The sequence below is a fragment of the Oryzias melastigma genome, linkage group LG9 (genome assembly GCF_002922805.2).
Source record: "Oryzias melastigma strain HK-1 linkage group LG9, ASM292280v2, whole genome shotgun sequence".
In the NCBI taxonomy this organism is placed as follows: domain Eukaryota; kingdom Metazoa; phylum Chordata; class Actinopteri; order Beloniformes; family Adrianichthyidae; genus Oryzias; species Oryzias melastigma.
The window spans coordinates 22662002-22681529 of record NC_050520.1 but is presented as its reverse complement, the minus strand read 5'-3'; the positions used below and the strand labels follow the sequence as shown (position 1 = coordinate 22681529).

The window sequence follows — 19528 nt, the reverse complement described above, 5'->3', positions numbered from 1 at the left end:
GGTGTAGTTTTATCATTCAGAACTAACCAATAACCTAGTTGTAAAATACAGCTGTTATGGCTCTGTAAAATGTAGATTTATGAATGAACGCGAGTGTTATCTGTGTCCAGGTCACGACCCACACAGTTTTGTCCAAACATTTATGGTCACATGCCCACTTCTCCAAAAACGCTGTCTCTCTGTTCAGCTAGATTAGGCCATAACCAAAGACTGCCTGTTGAACTTTACTGCAAATTCATGACTTCCTCATTGTTTTATAATTACTTTGTATTAAAAGCCATTGAACTTTAAAGTTCCTCTGATGCACTGCACAGCTTTTTTTAGCCTTGATTTTTATGCAATATGGATTTTCTCCACTTTTACTCAAGTTTTTCATTTATTTTAAACTATATATATAGCATTTATTCATTTGATAGTTCTTTAATAAATTTTAACCCACTTCTTTTCAGGAAATCTGCTTCTAAAAATGATTTCAAATGTATCCTAATTTTATATTTTCCAATATGTTTCATATTTTATATTTTATAGTCATTGTTTGCTGCTTCTCTTATAAATTTAATCTGCTGCCGTTGGGTTTGGGTGAAATGTTGCTTTTACTTTGCGATAACTTGTCCAGTGTTTGTTTAAAAATAGACTTACGAAAAGTTGGAATTGGGACAGTGAGACAAAGAGGTTCCTGTCTCCCTGAACACGGTCAGCTCTTTATCACTGAGGTGGCAGCCATGGGCCATTATCGTCTGTGAAACAGCACAATCCACAGGTACTGTCATACATGTGGACGTGACATTCGTGGAGGGAAGTGATGAGACGTGTCTCACCTTGTCAGTGAGCAGGTTGAATTTGTGATAAACATCTGTGTATGTTTCTGAGTCAGGAAACAGATTCTTCACAAGTTCTAGTTCATCAATGTTCTCACTGATGTGGCTCTTGAAATAAAACACACGAAAACCTTTAGATAATAGTACAAAATATAGTATTTATGTAACTAAATGTTTTAAGAAGCTGCTGGATTTACTTGAATGTGCAGGTTGTTGTTCTTTGCAATTGTTCCGAGCTGTTTAAGCAAAGCTTCTGTGCAGGACGGGGCGAAACGAGGAGTCACCACTGGCTTTACTAGGGGGTACTGCAAAAAAATAAAAAAAATAAAAAATTACAAGGAGAAACACACATTAAGGAAAACTATTGTCTATTTGAAAACTTTGTTCTACTTTCAGAAACATTAAAGTTTTACCTTTTTATTTAGAAGCTCTTTGATGAATCTTGGAAAAACAAATGCATTGATTAATGATCAATGATTTATGCTCTCCCTCTATGCAAGGCATTAGGTTATACATGTATAGTTATAAAACATTTTCATAGAAAGGTCCCATTATTTAATGAAAATTAACATAAAGACATTTTTTCATCACATCAGAATCAACTTTTTTTATATTCTAGTGCTTTTTGTGTGATTCTATATTTTCTTCATTGTTTTCTTATGTACCTGTGAGGGTTATAATCTGGTATATTTACATCTATGACTCTGAATAAAAGTCTATTAATATCCATTTTTTCCATCAAATAGATAAACTCAAACACAACAAAGACTGCCCAGAAGTTCCAGTTTTTTAAAAAATCTCCCAAAAATATTTTAAAAAGTAGTTTTATTTTTAAGAAAACTATTCCAATGTGGTAAAAAAAAAATCCTTTTATTTTTTTAAATGAAAATGAATCTCAGGAAATTTAGCAAATTTAAAGAAAGAAACAAAAAGAAAAATTATTTGTTCAAATAAGTCTAAGCACAAAATATTAATAGTTCAATTCACTTTAATTAATTTTGATGGTTAATACGCACCGATGGGTTTCATCTACAGACTCCTGAAGTGTTTCTCTGTAATGTTCCACAGAGTCGTTCCTGTCCATGCACACCTTACCAACCAACGCTCGCTGTCCAAAGTCATCTGCAACCAAAACAAGAGATTTGACTTAAAATCCTTAAATATTTTCCAATTAAATGGCAACTCCACTTTAAATAACCCACATTTTAAATGTTTAAGGAAGATAACAGAGACTAGACCATAATACTACCCACACTGCATCACTCAGTTTGGAACATACACACTCCTTCATTTTAATCAAAACTGTCATTTATATGAACATATGCAGTTTATAATCATCCCTTTTAAGCACATTTCTTTTTTAATTCAGTTTACTTTTGCTTTCCTGGAATTCTAGACTTTTAGTTGCAAGTATTTGTGTTTTTAAAGCAACAGTTTCTCTTTCTTTTGAGATATCTCACGCTCAGCTCAGTCTAACGATTTGTGTACAAGATACGGCGGACAGTTTTTAACTAGATAATTATGTGTTTTATACAGAACAAATAGGCAAAAATTACTGGTTTTGTACATTTATGACTTTAAGGACGTTACCCGTTAATTAAACTGTCATTTTTTCATGACTGCGGTTGCTAACTGTCATGATTTTACTTTTTTTTTCTGTAAAAATCGCAGATATTTTTTACAGTTGGCCTAAATGTCTAACAAAAAGCTAAAATGCTCTAAAGTCAGTCCACAGCTCATTTGAATGAAATAAGATGTCAGAGGCGAGCTGTGCTGAGAAGCTTTATTTCCCATGCTCGGATAAAATCCATCAATGCTAAAGACAACAAGCGCTGCACCTTAGTTTGGTTCCAGCCTCGGTTCATGAGTCACTTTTTCTGTAAATATTGCTTCTATTGATGCATGAGAGGATTTTTACTGTCTTAAGCCCTTTTGCATTTCTGTTCCTGTTTAGTGACTCACTGTAATGTTTTGTTCTGAATTAAGACACACCTTAGTTGCTTTGATTTATCAAGGTTATTTATGGTAAATGTTATTCAAAGAATCCAGGCTTTACTTGTTTGATTTAAGTACCCGTACAGAGTCTGCATTTGGGTCCAAACTTCCACACTAGTGTGATGAATAAACCAATAACTAACCCTGAACATGTTGAATGAGTAAAACCTGACTGTTATGCTTCCCTGTTGTCCATTTCTGTCTTTGGAAGTTTATAAAGATGGTCACAATTTAGTTTAGATCACGCTTCAAGCCTGGTTATGAGTCAAGTTTAAGTGTTGCAGATGAAAATCTGCTAAATAATAACATACGTTCACATTAGCGCAACACAAATATTACAGATATGAAGTTAGCCTGGAGATATAAATAGAAAACGAAACAAAACAAAAGAGGAATGATAAACATCTGTGCCTGACATTTCCCTACTTCTCCTTAGTCTGATGCCGTGAGCCATCTTATTTGTCTCTTCTTTGCATAATTTTTGCTTACAGGTCTGCGAGGTAGTGTGCATTGGTGCTGTACTAAACAGCGCTAGTGTTCTTTGTTATAGGTGAACCATGGCTGTCTTTTTTTTTTTTTTTTTGGGAGACCAGGGCTTTCTGACTTCTGATCGTTCAGAAAAACTATCATACCCGTCTAAGGTTCCCAAACTTCAAAGCGATTAATCTTTGTTAGCTTTTAAGTTTGACACACTTTCAGTCACAATTCTGGACTGTAGCAAAGCTGATTTCTGTGATCCTTCACCCCCACTCCTGCATTTTCTTGCCCTTGCTGTTAAAATAAAATGTGTTTGTTCATCAGATGGGCAGGACAACTTAAATAAAAAAATTACATTTTCAAAAAAGTAATATTCAGTCTGTGCAAAGATCCCTAAAAATTGTTATGCAGTTCTGTGAAAAAGTTCTTGCCCTCTTGTGATTTGTTTTTCTTTATCATGGTTCAGTGTTACATTATCAAACAAATTCAAATATTAGACAAAAATAAAACACAAAAAGGCTGTTTTAAATGGTGTACTATAAAAACAAATCTTTAGTCACAGCTTTGCTGGAGCATTCTTAAGATCGTCTCAGAGATCACTGATACATAAGAGAACATTCTTCTTCAGGTTTTCTTGTGAGACTGATGGATTCATAATTACAATTATCAAACAAGTCTTTCAGGTTTTGAAGAAACAAAAAAGTCCCATACTATTATACTGCCACCACTTTATGTAATGTTTTCTCATTTAAGATCAAAAAGTGCACTTATTTTTTACCTTGTCAGTTCACAAAGTTTTTATTTATTTATTTATTTATTTATTTATTTTTATTACCAAAAGTCTTTATCACTGCATATTTTTTTTTGAATACCTTAATTTTATGGAAGGAATATCTTTGGTTTGAAGCGTAGCGTCTAGGTTTAATTTTATTTTAATAAATATAAAACCTTTTAATTTAGAAAAAAAAACAACAATTTGTATTTGCTTGAGTTATCTTGTCTCACATTTATGTTTAATGATCGTAACCTTTACAGATCACACAGAAGAAGCATTTTTAGTTCATTGTCATGTTTTGTTTCCCTTTCCGTTGTCTTTGTCTCAATAATGTGTATTTATGTTTACTGTTCTTATGTCATTGTATGTTAACTGTCTGAATTCATGTCAGATACCCTCCCTATAGTGTTGGGACTACAGCTCAGTCTAAATCACACGGCACACCTATCATGGTTTGCTGTTCTGGTGCAGATTTTGATGAATCTGCTGTTTATGTTATGCCACATTCATAAGAAGTCCTGTTAAATCCAAGTCCTGTTAAATCAAGCCAAATCTTGTCCTGTTATGCTAAGTTCCTGTGATGCTTTATCAAGTCTTCTCATGTCAAGTCACATTCATTTGCGTCAAACAACCATGTCCTCTAAATCCAGTCATTCTGGGTCTTTTCATGACACGTTTTTATTAGTCTACAGTTACATTTAAACTGGTGAGGTCCACATGATTTCCTTTATTGTTATACTTTATGTTCTCATCTATAAAACTGAATTGAAGTGTACTTTCTTTTTCTTGACTGTAAATGTAACAACCTAAGTACACCACATCTGAATTAGTGCTACAAACAACCACCACAGTTGTTTTCACAGCTGCAGGGATCAGCAGGTAAATCATCACTTTTTCCTTTGTCATATGACAGGAATAAACCAGCACTCATTGGGGGTGAAGACTCAAAGCAAGCAGAGTTACAGGAGGCTGACATTGGAAAGGCAAAGTGGAACGCGGCCATGACCAACATTATTTGTTTCATCAGGGTTTCCTGTCGTGACCTGAAATGACATTTCTAGTGTAAACACTCTTTCTGTTCACTATTGTGTTTAATTACTCCAGATATGTGATTAATAATTTTGTTTTGTATCATTTTACCAGTTTAGTGTTAACTTTTTACAGTTTAGGCCAAATTCCATCTTTGTTCCACTCTTCAGTAACCTGAACAGGCATGTGATGGACCTTTGTACAGTACACGTCGGGGTTTTTTCATAATAGAAAAAAAAAAAAAAAAAAAACTAAAACCAGGTTCATTTTTTAAAAGACATTTTTTTAACTTGGCCCTGAGATGCTCACACATAAGATTTTTGCATGTGTGTCGTAGGATGTGCTTTAACAAGTGTCACGGATTCAGTGCATGATCAGCGGGTGACTCAGGCTGGGGAGCCGTTGTGCTACTGTGACTAAACATCTGGAATGAAGTTAGAGAATGCACATTTATATCAGATTTTCTAACAAGAATTGTATGACCAAGGAAAAAATTCATCTGATTTTACATGCATCGTCTTTGTACTCATCAAACACACAACGCTACCGAGTCGAACTGCCTGATTCAGCGCACAAAAGGGGGAAACGAAAGTACAGATTTTAAAGAGTTATAAAACGCATGGATGCAAGATAATAAAATGTACAAATGCTGGAAAAACTACGTACAAGAAGTAACAGATGAATGTAAGGAGGACGAAGGTTAGAGTTCATTGTACCTGATTGCATAAAATGACTGTAAAACTGTCAAAGCCAGTGTTTGGTTCAGCATGGCCGCATCGTTACACATTTATGTGAGCATGTGTTCAGAATGACGCAAACACATTGATAAGGACAAGGCATAAAGGTGAAGCTGCGAACGGATTTTTAACTGAAGAGAGAAACTCTTTCACTTTAGATACCTGAGCGTGTGTCGTACTGGTGTCCCACTTTTAACACTTAACTTGTCAAAAGACATTAAAATTGCTTTTTTTAAAAAATATATTATGTGTTTTTTGTTTATTCTTTAGAGGTGGGACATGCTATGTTAGGAAGGCCATGTTTAAAAGAATCAATGCAGGTGTGGGTTTGAGTGTAGGACATCTTACTTGCAATTTGACCCAACAGTAGAGAGGCATCTGTATGTATGGTAGCAAAGTAACATGCAGTTGTTGTTCCGTTTCTTAAAGTCCTCTTCTATAAAGCACAGAAACCAAAGTACAGATTAACACTTATTATTTTAAACTTCACCAGAGTTTAGGTTGCAAATTCCACATGAAAAACTGGTTTTAATAACATTAAAATGACCCAACAAGCTTTGTTTTGACCTGATGCTGAGACTTTTTGCTCTCAAAGATGCCAATTTCCCAGGACTCACCACGACTTGAGTGTAGACTTTCCGAGCAAATTCCAAGTCCTTGAAGTGTGATTCTACAGGGAATGTGTAAGTATTGAGCCACTTCAGTAAAGGCATGTCCAAGGCTGTGCCGGCGTAGCTGTACTGGGACGCATGGATGTGGGTGTCAATCAATCCTGGCATGAAGAATTCACTGCAGAATTAAGTTAAAGTTGGATTAAAAATTAAAAACATGTTTCATTTATTATATTATATACCAAGATATGCACATGTATGTTTTAAAGATGTGTTTTTACATCCAGTATTGCTAAGCAGATGCTATTATCCCTGCAGGTCCCCCTTTATGTTGATTTATGTCACTTTGGAAGGGAAAAGTTTGTTACGTAAAACAATAATATTCAGAATAATCTCTTCTCATCAACTAAAAATCAAAACTTCTAAACCTAGAACAAAACGATTGAATTTGACTTACTGTTGTGCCAGTTTAATGACCTCTGATGGGTTGAACCCAAACTTCTGAGACAGTTCCAGTACGTTTTCACCTTTTCCAATGAAAGCAATCTGTCAAACCAAACAGAAATCAGATAAACTCTTATTTTAAAAACTTAAAGTATATGAAAATGTTGATACAATTCTGACACTTTTTGACTTATACACATTCGTAAACTGCTCTCATTAACCTGTCTTCCTTTTATAGAATCACATTTTAATGAGTTCCAAACATACATAGATTATGATCACAGGCTTTTTATGTTTACCATCCACCTGCATCATTATAAAAATGATAGTTCATATTAAAAACGAATTAATTTCACTTTAAATAGACTTTACCTGGAACATTCCCACTCTAGAGATATTTTAATGTTATATTGTTGCACTACACTCACGGTAATGCAGCAACTTTGTTTTAAAATGCTTGAATGCGAAAGTTAAAGTTGGCATTTTTATAACTTCTCTTTAACCTATCATTGCCTTTCTTGTGAGAATAAAGTAAAATACTGATGTGTTGTTTTTAAAATCTTTTAAATTAATTTTGTCTGTAAATAAATATCTAGATTTCAGACAAAAAATTTTATGACTGATTTTAAAAGTGAAAACTTTTCAGTGTTCAATGTAAGATAATCCGATAACTTCTTGGCAATTTTATTAACAGCAACTGAAAAAGTGCACTTTGTTAAAGATTTATGGGGATTTAAAGTAACGAGGAACTGTGGAAATGTATCAGTAGCATACATTTGCTTATTTTAAAACTAACCAAATACAAAAATGTAAAGTATTTCGTTTTTTATTTTTAGTTCAGAAAGGGACGCACCTTCCCAGCAGAATCCACTCCCAGGAGCGCATCCTCCAGGACCTGCAGCGCTGTTTGTGGGGTCGAGTGGATAAATGTCCCCCTGAAAACCTGCGCCACTGGGCCGCTGGAACCCTCCGAGTTTATCATTCTCGCTCCGGATCACTGTCAATCACTCGGTACATATTCAGATGGACTTTTATTCCCAGAAAAGTTTAGAGTAACACCCACCAGGAGGCAGGCCTTGCAGCGCACAGCACGGCCTTCCTTCAGCCAATAGGAGGACAGGAGCGTCAGGTGCGTCTGGTCTGCCCGCGCGCTCTGGTTTCATACGCGCTTTTTAAAGGGTGCAGGAAAGTAAAACTTCCTCTTTTTTGTTTTTCTAAAAAGTTTGCTTTAACTTTAAATCCTATACAAATCAAATCTACATTAAACAAATTAAATCATAATCAGGAGCACAATTCAAATTCAACTTTTTTTATAAAGCACATTTCCTGGAACTCGAAGTGGTTTGCATGAATAAATAATAGTAAAATTAATAGCCAAAATTGGCAATCATTAAAAAAAAAAAAAAAAAACAACAACAACAACACATGCACACAAAAGCAATGTCAACAGAATCAAATTAAGTGAGTAAAAATGAATTAAAAGCTATGCTGAAAGATGAGTTTAGACTTTTTCATTTTTAATAATGTAGATAAAAACAGCTTTATTGTATTGAAATCCAAACCTTAACACAATTAATCTATAAAACAATTAACAGATTTATGAACAAATACTGGCTTCTCATCTGCATGATCTAAAATACACTATATTACTAAAAGTATTTGCTCACCCATCCAAATGATCAGAATCAGGTGTTCCTCTCAGGAGCTCAATGTTATGTAACCTGTGCAACAAATGCAGTCATGAAATTTCCTAAATATTCCATAGTCGACTGTCAGTTCTATCATAACAAAATGGAAGACAACCAAGTGGTAGACCACATAAACTGACAGAGGGGTCAGCAGATGGTAAAACTCATAGTTCAAAGAGGTCACCGACTTTCTGTAGAGTCAATTGCTACAGAGCTCCAACCTTCATGTGACCTTCAGATTAGCCCAAGTACAGTATGCAGAGAGCTTGGAATGGGTTTCCATGGTTGAGCAGCTGCATCACCAAGTGTAATGCAAAGTGTTGGATGCAGTGGTGTAAAGCACGCCGCCACTGGACTCTAGAGCAGTTGAGACGCCTTCTCTGAAGTGACGAATCACGGTTTCAATCTGATGGACCAGTCTGGGTTTGGAGGTTGCAGGAGAATGGTACATTTCAGACTGCATTGTGCCAAGGGTGAAATTTGGTGGAGGATGAATGATGGTGTGGGCTTGTTTTTCAGGATTTGGGCTTGGCCTCTTAGTTCCAGTGAAATGAACTTTGAACACTTCAGGACACCAAAACATTTTTGGATAATTCCATGCAACCCAACCTTGTGGGAACAATTTGGAGCGGACCCTTCTTCTTCCAACATGACTGTGCACCAGTGCATAAAGCAAGCTACATAAAGACATGAGGACAGAGTCTGGTGTGGATGAACTGGACTGGCCTGCACAGAGTCCTGACCTGAACCCCATAGAACACCTTTGGAATGAATCAGAGCGGTGACTGAGAACCAGGCCTTCTCCACCAACATCCCAATGCATTTTTGGAAAAATGGTCAAAAATTCCTATACTTGGGAGGGCACTTCAGTTCATATGCGAGTCAAGGCAGGTGAACCAATACTTCTGGTAATATGTGGCTGATGCCTTTTTGGTGATGTGCTTTTAAAATTCCTGTGCATGCACTGGTTTAATGTAATAACCCAGTCTAAAACATGTTTAACTAAAGATTCTAAGATGTCTTAATGAAATATGATGCTGCATATTGTTAATGAGTACCTTTGTTAGACTGTAGCCTGCTTTCATTCAAAGTTTAATTGGAAGTCAACTTTCAGTTGACTGTAATTCATTTTTTTAATGAAAAAAAAAGTAAAACTTTTTTCAAATACATTTAAAAAATAAATATATTAAAATACATATATTTTTTAAAAATAAGGGTATATATCCAGACATTAATCCCCGTGAGGTGACATCAGGCATTAAAAAGGGAATCTGACCCCTCTGTGACCAACACATTCATTCATCACAATGACATGATTTACTGAACACACTTGAAGTTACAACATTGTTATATTTATAAAGTCCACATGACCAATGACATTAAGTTCTGATGATACAAGCACACACTAAGGGGATGATCTACACGAACTTAAGGTTATCCTGTGACTTGATGCACAAAAAGGAGAACTTTCTTTAAGAGATTTCCAGTTCCCTTAGTAAAAGTTCCGGCATAAAAAAACATTACAGCATCGAAATGACACTTTTTTTCTGGAAAATAAAAGTTATGGCTGTTGGGGCTGAATTTTCATCAGGGCACCCCCATTTAATGGGCCTCAACTATGAATAAAAAACATATTTTGCTCAAAAATCAAACTAATTTACTTAATTCAGATTAAATTGAATGTTTCAACACTTGTCCAGAATAAAACTAATTAAAAGAATAACTAATAAATTAAAACAGAAAATACAATGTATGTATTGTGGAAGATTATAGCAAGAAGTGACAATAACTTACCTCAGAATGTCTGTGGTAACTAAGTGAGTGATTATGGTTTTAACTGTCATTCAGTTTATAACCTCCCCTTAGAGGTGTCACTGTTGACTCTAATGTTAAGAGATTACGACGATAAAAAACAATCCCTCACAAGGACGAGACAGTAAGAAATATAACACATTTGAAATGACACGATGACAAGCAGATTTTTTTATTTACTTAAGAAATTCTTGAAAAGAATTTAGAGAACATGACGATGATCCAAAAATGTTTAATGATTTAGCACCTCAATCTTTAATTTTAACCAGCTTCACATCTGGGAGCACACAGGATTTGTTCTTTGTCACGTCCGACTCCGAGTTGCAGTCCAAATCTTCATCGCTGTCATCTTCTAAGCTGTCGTCGTCATCATAATCATCATCACTGTTTAAATCATCGTCGTCTTTCCTTCCTCGTCTGCATCCTTTGGTTTTCTGATCATCTTCTTCGTCTGTCGTTTCCAAGTGTGAGTTTACCCTACAAGATAGTGGAGAAATGGGTTCAAATACCTCCAGGGTGCAAACTATTGAGTGTGTTTGCTCAGTTCTAGACAGTTTATGATTATGTGTATATCATCCAAAAAGGCAAAGTTTGCCTTTCTGAAACATGAAACAGCCAGTGCTCACAAAACGCTATCATGTACTGTATGATCATGTGACTTCTTGGGATGAAACGTAGCTCTGTTAGAACATTTAAAACCTGTTCAACAGAACCTTTTATGTGTAAACGAACTTCAAGGTGACTTTCGGATTACTGATCGTACTCTCAGATGATGATGAGGACCTTCTGCCTTCTTCATGGAGCGATAGCGGCGTGTGCTAATAGTAACCTCGCCTCTGTTGAGACGTAGGAAAGGAATCACGTCTCGGACTGATTCTACCTGACACTGAAAATTACATTTACACACATTTAAAAACACTCCTGTGGAGTAACTGAAACACAACTAACGGGTCATAAAGATAAAGACAGCGATAATCAGACGTGTCTTTCATGCGAGCTAGCATTAGCCAAAATGATTGGTGACAACGGTATTCACAAGTAAGCTGCATGACAGCTAACAGGACTTTATTAAATACTGCGACCTTTAGCTTTAGATTCACATAAAATACATGAATCAATGCAGCGATCTGCATCTTGACAGCACCTATAAAGCGTCGCCAACATGAATGTCCTTCAGTTTTAGAGCTAGTCACATGTAAACAGGCGCTAAAAACATTAGCAAGTTACCTTCGAAGTTTGCTATGTAGGACGACAAATACAATTTAAAATCTTTTTGCATTTTTATGTTGGGATATTTTACTAGAAAAACAAACAATGTGCCTAACATAATTTGTAGTGACTCTTGTTAGCTCCAAAAGGCATCTTTTAAAGTCCAAATACTCTTCTATTTCCACATAAACAACAGCCCACGGCTCCAACCGGAAATGACTGAACAGTCAAAGGCTGAATGCGGAAGTAGGTTGTGCATATAGCCTGTTGCCAGGAGTTTTAAACATAATAGACATAATGGATTTTTAAAAAAATCCACCAGAAGATGGCAGCAGCACTACTGCCACAATTCTGAATATGGTTTGTATTCAACAATGCAAGAACGTCATTAGGGGAGAAGTTATTGCAAAACCTTCTGAGGTCTTCCCATGTCCACTGATACTTTGTGATTGGTAGGAGCAGAAATAAGATGAATTTATTCTGTCTGACTTCGATTATTTGTGTCTTTTTTTCTCTCTTTTTCTTTTTGAAATGTTATTTGCGCTTGCATGAACAATGAACAACAAACGACGACTATTGGAATCTAAAGTTCTGGGGCTCATTTCAAGAAGCAGGTTTTGTTAAAACTCTGAGTTTGTGAACTCTAAGATAAGGAAAACATACATTCATGCAATTAGGGAGATTACTCTTTAAATTATTGACAGATCAAAAACCATTCCTTACTTAACAAGTGACAAAGTGACATTTCTGACATGAATTAGTACTTATACTGAATTGAAATGATTCAAATATAGATGTGCGCAAATTGCCATTTAAAAATGTAGGAATCCACTTATGATCCTCAATATTTTGTATTCCGTGAACAGTAGTAGAAAAAAAAAACATCGACATTCAAAGTCAAGTTGAAAGGTTGCCATACAAACGTTTAAATGCCAATACTCTCATTTTTCTCTTTTGTAATTATTACAAACCCAGCCCTAATGTAGACATGTCAAAAGCCCACGAGTCAAAAAGACAAACCCTGCAAATCTCTTTTTGTATTACCTCGAATAATCTCATGCAAAATTAGCAGAAATTACTTGAACTGAGTTTTAGTCAAAGCTTGTCCCACCATTATGTGGAACTTGAGTTCTGTGTGGGGACAGTAAAAGGATCAATGCAGCAATTTGTTTGTGATCAAAACCAGTTTAAAGTTGTTGGTGTGGACAGCAGCTGACCACAGCAGGAGGCTCACAGGTGCTGACAATCAGGTACCAATCAGACACTTTATTATTGGCACCTGCGGATAATTAAGCTTAAGGAATTCTGTGCAATACTTTAATAATACTACAAAAAAAATAAATACATAAAGACAGCAAAAAAATTAGACTACTGAAAAAATATGCTGTTTGTTTTAACTACTTGCGATATAGTATCTTATCCTCAAGAGGGCAGTGTTACAGTAGGATTTCTATAAACTAGACAGGAATAAAAAAACAATTCAAACCTTATAAACCCATGAAAAACCACAACATTATAGTTGGTTACTATTCTTTTGAATAAGTCTGGGGTTAAAAAAAATTAAAACTTTTTGCAAACTCTTTACAACAGTATGAGATGATTTCTTCACTTACGGAATAACGATCTCCTCCTTCTTCCCGCACTTGCAGCAGATCTCCAGCTGAAGCGAACAGGGCTTACAGACAATGTGATACGCATCTTTAACTGTCTTTTGAGAACACTTGACACTGTAAAAATAAAGAAATAAATATCAAGTTTCAGTACCCATAAAAGAGGGGAACACAATTGTTTTTCTCCTGATGGTCTGGACAAACCCAGCCAGAGTAAAATTGTATTTTTGGTGTTTTTAGCATGATCGTGTGGCATTTATCTGGTGATGGAGGAAAAAAATAAGGAAATTTAAGCTTAAAATCTTTCTGAGTATTTCTTTATTCAAATTGTTACTAATCAGGAGCAGACAAAAGTGCTAAAAAATGCATAATTATAATTACAAGAAAACAGGGAACACTTTTGAAATGTATCAAATCATGATAGGAGGAATTTTTAACCTTATTTTAGTAATGATTACTCATTATATTTGGCTGCATTTAATTCTAAATTTTACATAGATATTTAGATGACAAGTACTATTAATTAACATTTACACATACATGTACTGTGTTGTATGAAGCAAAGAAGTCTAAACAAATTCTGGCCGATAAAATGCTTTTACAATGACTTTGAAAGTATCCATGTATAGAAACTAAATTTCAATCAATATCTGCACCTACCGGTATTTGTTACACATACCAGATAAATTGCATAACAATTTCATTGTTAAATTAATTAATTAATTGTTAAAGTCACAACAGTTGTGCAGATAACTTTCTGTACTAAAATGAATCTCCGCAGGTAAACTTACCACTTTTTGGGCTGAGTCAGCGCCTTGTATTTGCTGTACTTGACTTTCCACTCAAGAACACCTTTACAATGTTGACAAAGGCCATCGTGGACTTTTGCATTCGCCTTCTGCACTTAAGAGTTGCAGAAACGGAGACCATAAAAGAAAACTGCATTAATCTCTATTACACATAAACATAGAACAAGTTGTAATTCTGTAATTAACTCTTCCAGTTAAAGTTAACATCAGGCTAGTTCACGGTTCACACACCTTTACTTGGGCAGTTGCTCCGTACTTGTTGTTTTTAAAGGCGGTGACATTTTGATGTTTCTGAGCTCGCGATCGAGATATATTTCCTTTTTGAGAACTCATCTCAATGTTTTTTTTTTAAATCTTAGCTAAACAAACACAAAAATAAAGACATGAGAGCTAAACACATGCTAAGCGATGCGAAGAGGATTAACCCGGAAGAAAATACAATCACGTGATAAAAACGTCACTGAGGTCAAAGGACAAATGATACATATTTAATGTGTTGAAAAAAGTAGTGACACCATATTTGACATATTTCATCAGGATATAATAATTTTAAATATTTAAAATATACAGAAAATTATATTAAACAGTGTTGCTGATGATGTCATCATCTTTCCTTCCTGGGATTGGTCATGTGCCTTTCAATAGTAATTTTCGATTTGTTACCATAAATGCCACTCAACAGAACTGAAAAGCCCCGCCTATTAATTTCAAAACGCTATCCAATTGGTTGTTGGGGCTGACAATCATGCTTATTCCCTCCCCCAAGAAAAAAAAAGCAGGAATGAAACAGATGTATCGGTAGGTAGTGCTGAGGATTGATAACAAGTCGCACGCCAAGCTCATATTTTCGGGTTTTATTTTTATTGTTTTACTTCTATTGAACATCCTCATGTTAACGTTTAACCGTATAGACTTAAACCTTTTTAACCTCTCAGTCTTGTTATCATTCGGGACCATATGCTGACAAAACCGAGGGCAAGAAAAAAGAAAAAGGAAAGGAAACGGCAGTTATTGAGGTTGCCTGCGCCGGAGGACGAAGGGGGCCAGCGAATAGTAACTGTGGTGCCGAGGAGGATATTCACACTCAACGTGACAGTGCTGACTAATAAGACGCAGAAAGTGAGGATAATCTGGGGCCAAGGAAAGCCGAGACAATCTCCTGGGTGGAAGAAGGCAAGTGCGAAAAACACCACGGCGACATTGAACACTCGCGTGAATCATCTACTATCCACATCCCAGGTAACGTCAAGATTATCTATCCATGTTACCCTGCAAGCATTTTTATTATTCCGTTGGCTAATTGTCACCGCACGGTTAGAAGTTTCTGACTCTGTATGGAATGGAAACATACACGCCAACACAAAGACACTCTGAATTCATTTAATCCAGCACTTTTTTGTCTTAAATTATTGATCTGTGAGTGAATGTGTTTGGTGTGGCTCCATCCTTTCTCCATGTCTGCCTAAACATGTTCCTGTTTTATTCCATCTCACATTAAATCACCAGTTGTGGTTTGATATAGTTACCACAGATTATTGTATTTTCCCTCTAATTGGTAGTGATTACTTTTTTTTTTTAATAAGAGGCAATTAAGTGAAGTTGATATCACCTGTGAACAATTAAACCTCACAAATGTTCATCTTAAATGTTCGTTATTTGTGAGGTCTAATAATAGCTGGCAATTTAAAACAGATTCAGCTTGAAAACAATATGAATGGGAGGAAAAAGGAAGTCCATTACAAGAGCGTTTAAAAATAACAATGAACATCCCAAGGGCTAAAAGCAGTTGAATGAAAGCAGCTGTAAATCGACCCATGGGAACCAGAAGAGTCCTGATGAGAGACTATTTAGGTCAGTAGCGAAGTGCTTTTTCTACTGTATGTTTTTTGAAACACCCCATGTATGACCCTGGGGTATTGACTGGGGATGTGTCCAAGATGCAGCTTGAAGGTCTTTTGATAATCGGACCACAATTGGGTTAGCCACTGCACTCCATGCTGCAGTGGACAATATGGAGAGACTACAACCAGAAAGAAGCCCACCCAGGTAAGAATCAGTTAGGCAGTGGAGAAACCTTTGGCAGGATCTAGTTGGACTCCTAGCCATGTTTGTCAAACTTGGCTGTTACACGTGGACCTTGGGGGTCAGCTGAAGTTCACTTGTATTGCAAAGACGTCACCGGGGTCAGACTCCTAACATCTGACTCGATTAAGCAGGGAGTGGTGCTGGAGCTTACAGTGGGAAGAGCAGATGGAGAAGGTGCATGGATGGAAGAAGGCCAAATACCTGGTGCTGGCTGAGGCGTGCAGAGAAAGTGGCTGGAGGCCCGTTTGAGTCAACTGTAGTTGGGCTTGTACGGGCTGTCCTGGACGATGGGTGCGTCAGGGATTCAAGCTCCTCGAGATTCAAAGTTGCTGTTGATTAAAAACACTGCTTGGACACATACCTGGTTATGATCATCCCCATTTGGGTCTTCCAGGTGAGGATGTTTGAAGATCAGACCTACAAACCAGTGATAGGCATTGGGAAGAATCTGGCGATACAATACTTATGTGTGTTTCATGTGTTGAGATTTATCCCTAGACTGGACCAGAACAATTTTTTACTTTTCTGTACCCATCCCAAGTAAAAAATAAGAAGTACATGTCTCATTAAAAGAAAGGATGGACATGAATTTACCTTTGGTTTGAGAGTTTCTGACTGAACATTTAACACAAACTGGTTCTCAAAGGATCCTGTTGTTTTGGTTGTGGTGTAGAGCTGCTCAAAGAGGTTCAGTGTGCCGTCAACTAGCATGGTATGGTTGGAAACAAAAGTAAGATGCTGAAGGACGCTCATAAATAATTAAATCTCATCTTGTCTGCATTTTAAATTAATACAAGTATCATCAAACAAAATATCGTGATATATCTCTGAATCGATTTTTTTTTTTTTCTCCTTCTTCCCTCTCTCTTCTTCTCCTCCTAGACCCACACTAAAAACACCTTATGACCCTGGGCTTATCTCCGAGGACATGTCCAAGCAGCACCTTGAATGTGTTATGAAGATAAATTTATTTATTAAATCTGAGTCAGTCTCAGAAAGCAAAATTGGCAGAGATGGGTGACATACCATTTCAACATTTTACAAGAAGCAGATTATAGAGGATTTACTTGTAAAGAACAATTCCTTGCATACAGTGAAGATGTTCCACTAAAGTCAAATAAATGAGCTCATCATTTTTAATTTTCCATTTCTTTTCCTTGCCCATCTATGGCATGACTTGACAAGCCAGTTCCCATCATTTAAAAGTATGTGCGCTTAAAGAAGTTGTCAAACAAGGGGCCTTGAGCCAGTTTTGGCAATGATTTCAGCAATCATATTCCTTCAGGAGGTTCTCACCAGAGTTGAATATTCTTCAAAACACACTCGCACACACGCTTTGCCCGCTACAATTCTTCACCTGGATTATGATAAAAGTCGCCTAAGGTAGCGATCCAGGTGGAGGGAGAAAAGCAAAAAGGCTTTTAAATAATTGTGACGGAGTGATTTTTCCGCCCTGAGGAAGACACAGGAAGAGCACTCATCTACTGTTGAGGCTATTACAGACTGTCTAATGGGAGCTTCACGTTTTGTGAAGAGGGTTGATGGGATTTTTATTTTTAACAGCAATCTGATTTTTTTTTTTGGCACCACCCTGCCGAAAGTCTCTTCCTAACAATTTAACATTTGTTTACTGCAGAAAGGAAGTGTCATGTTACTGTTTGGAAAAGTGCTATATTTACATGTTTTTGGGATTTATCTGGATGGGCATCTGTTGCCATGTTGGTGAATGTTTATTTTATTATTAAGCTTTCCCACGTCATGTATTTCAATAAGTGTCATTTTGTCTTGCAGACTTTTAAGGATGAACCATTTATCCTTTAGCGAGCTATGCTGCCTGTTCTGCTGTCCGCCGTGCCCCAGCAAAATCGCCTCCAAACTGGCCTTTCTGCCCCCAGAGCCAACTTACAGCCTCATGTGTGATGACAGTGGCAGCAGATGGACCCTGCATCTATCGGAGCGAGCTGACTGGCAATACTCGTCCCGGGAAAAGGACGCCATCGAGTGCTTTATGACACGCACCTCAAGAGGGAACCGCATTGCTTGCATGTTTGTGCGCTGCTCACCGAACGCCCGCTACACTTTACTGTTCTCTCATGGGAATGCGGTGGACTTGGGACAGATGAGCAGCTTCTACATCGGCCTGGGTTCACGCATCAACTGCAACATCTTCTCTTACGACTATTCTGGTTATGGAGCCAGTTCTGGAAAACCATCAGAGAAGAACCTGTATGCAGATGTGGAAGCTGCATGGCATGCACTCAGGTCAAGGTAAGTAGAGCCACAGAAACAAGCTTGGGTCATTTAAAGAAAAAAATTGGTTATGAAGTGATTAAAAATAAACAAAAAATTGGAGAGTAAGATAATTCAGAGCACTGATGGAAGTAGGTTGAAGAACAGTTTCTAAAATGAACTTTGATATTAGGGATGAAGATGGTGAGAATTTCTTGGATGACAAAATTTCGAATTGATATACTGATTTATCTGTACAGTTCTTCTCATTGATCATGGCAGAAAACGTGCACTTTTTTTGTGGCTTCGATTTGTCATCAGTTTATGCTGTGCTTCACGTTTTCAATTAATTGTGATAATGGTAAAATGGTTTATAACCTCTGATGCATTAAATATAGAAAAAAAAAACGGGTCACTTTTTTAAATGGTGGAAGAGGATTGTTTTTTTACTTAAAATTATTTCTATATGAAAAATATATTTTTTTAAATGCTGTAATCAGCAGTTAGACTAATCTGATGTAAATTTTCTTCGAGATTTAAAATTTTTGTATTTTTTTCAAGATATGCTTTGTTTTTTTTATACATTTTTTTTAAATCGATACATATTTTAATGTAAGAAAATTCTTGAGCATGGAAATCACCAATATCACACATTTCTATTGCATTCTCAATCCCAACTCATGATATATCAACGTGTGGTTCAGGCCCCTTCAGTTTCACATTTCATGTGACTTGTCGTTTTTTGACATGCTAGTTCCCATTAAATCACGAGTCCCAACCTCCGGGCCACTTGATACCGGGCCACAGACAGGGGAAAAAATACATATGCTAATTAAGGGTCCTCAACCTTTGGGATGCGTATTGGTACCCTAACCCGGTACTGGTTCTGCATCCCTTACCATGTCCCAAAGGTTAGGTACCCCTGATGGGAAAAGCCAGCTTGTCAAAAAATGCAGAGTTTGGACACCCAAAACGTCAAAAAGTGACGCGGAGGAGGGCCAAAAAATATGCCCATGCATGACAAGTTGGGAGTGAGAATGTGTAGTCATGTCTGGGGTCATGACTTTGGTGTGGCTTGGTGTTTGTTTTGGGTGTATGGTTAAAGTTCTCATGTTTTCCTTTTTGCAGACTGTAGTTTGTGAAGCGCAGAATTCCATTTAAATGTAAATGGTTGCTTAAAAAGCCGTAGTTTATTTATTC

The 19528-nt window shown here is 36.6% G+C and overlaps 3 protein-coding genes across 3 annotated transcripts in view; 1 reads left to right on the top strand and 2 right to left on the bottom strand.

The window, feature by feature from the left end:
• gda (guanine deaminase) overlaps positions 1 to 7954 on the bottom strand; it is a gene marked incomplete in the record, with an annotated part of 10689 nt that extends 2735 nt beyond the window's left edge. Inside the window, 9 exon segments of the mRNA XM_036213694.1 lie at positions 640 to 737; positions 819 to 926; positions 1016 to 1123; positions 1232 to 1259; positions 1835 to 1940; positions 6180 to 6267; positions 6449 to 6620; positions 6900 to 6988; positions 7740 to 7954. Coding sequence (XP_036069587.1) covers positions 640 to 737; positions 819 to 926; positions 1016 to 1123; positions 1232 to 1259; positions 1835 to 1940; positions 6180 to 6267; positions 6449 to 6620; positions 6900 to 6988; positions 7740 to 7868 — 926 coding nt within the window.
• A 2573-nt stretch (positions 7955 to 10527) lies between these two features.
• lg9h9orf85 (linkage group 9 C9orf85 homolog) lies at positions 10528 to 14642 on the bottom strand. The gene is made up of 4 exons (XM_024274703.2): positions 14246 to 14642; positions 13997 to 14103; positions 13209 to 13322; positions 10528 to 10863 (listed from the first exon to the last, which is right to left on the bottom strand). The coding sequence occupies exons 1-4, from the start codon at positions 14345 to 14347 to the stop codon at positions 10635 to 10637; spliced, it is 552 nt and encodes a 183-aa protein (XP_024130471.1). The 5' UTR covers positions 14348 to 14642; the 3' UTR covers positions 10528 to 10634.
• Positions 14643 to 14753: 111 nt separating this feature from the next.
• Positions 14754 to 19528, top strand: part of abhd17b (abhydrolase domain containing 17B, depalmitoylase) — a gene marked incomplete in the record, with an annotated part of 39243 nt that continues 34468 nt past the window's right edge. Inside the window, 3 exon segments of the mRNA XM_036213601.1 lie at positions 14754 to 15253; positions 16231 to 16493; positions 17891 to 18367. Of these exon segments, the coding sequence (XP_036069494.1) occupies positions 17901 to 18367 (467 nt within the window).

Coding starts and splice junctions, on each gene's coding strand:
- lg9h9orf85 (XM_024274703.2), bottom strand. CDS start 14,347: ATGAGTTCTCAAAAAGGAAATATATCTCGATCGCGAGCTCAGAAACAT. Junction 14,104..14,245: donor GAGCAACTGCCCAAGTAAAG/GTGTGTGAACCG, acceptor TCTTAAGTGCAG/AAGGCGAATGCAAAAGTCCA. Junction 10,864..13,208: donor AAGGAGGAGATCGTTATTCC/GTAAGTGAAGAA, acceptor ACTATCTTGTAG/GGTAAACTCACACTTGGAAA.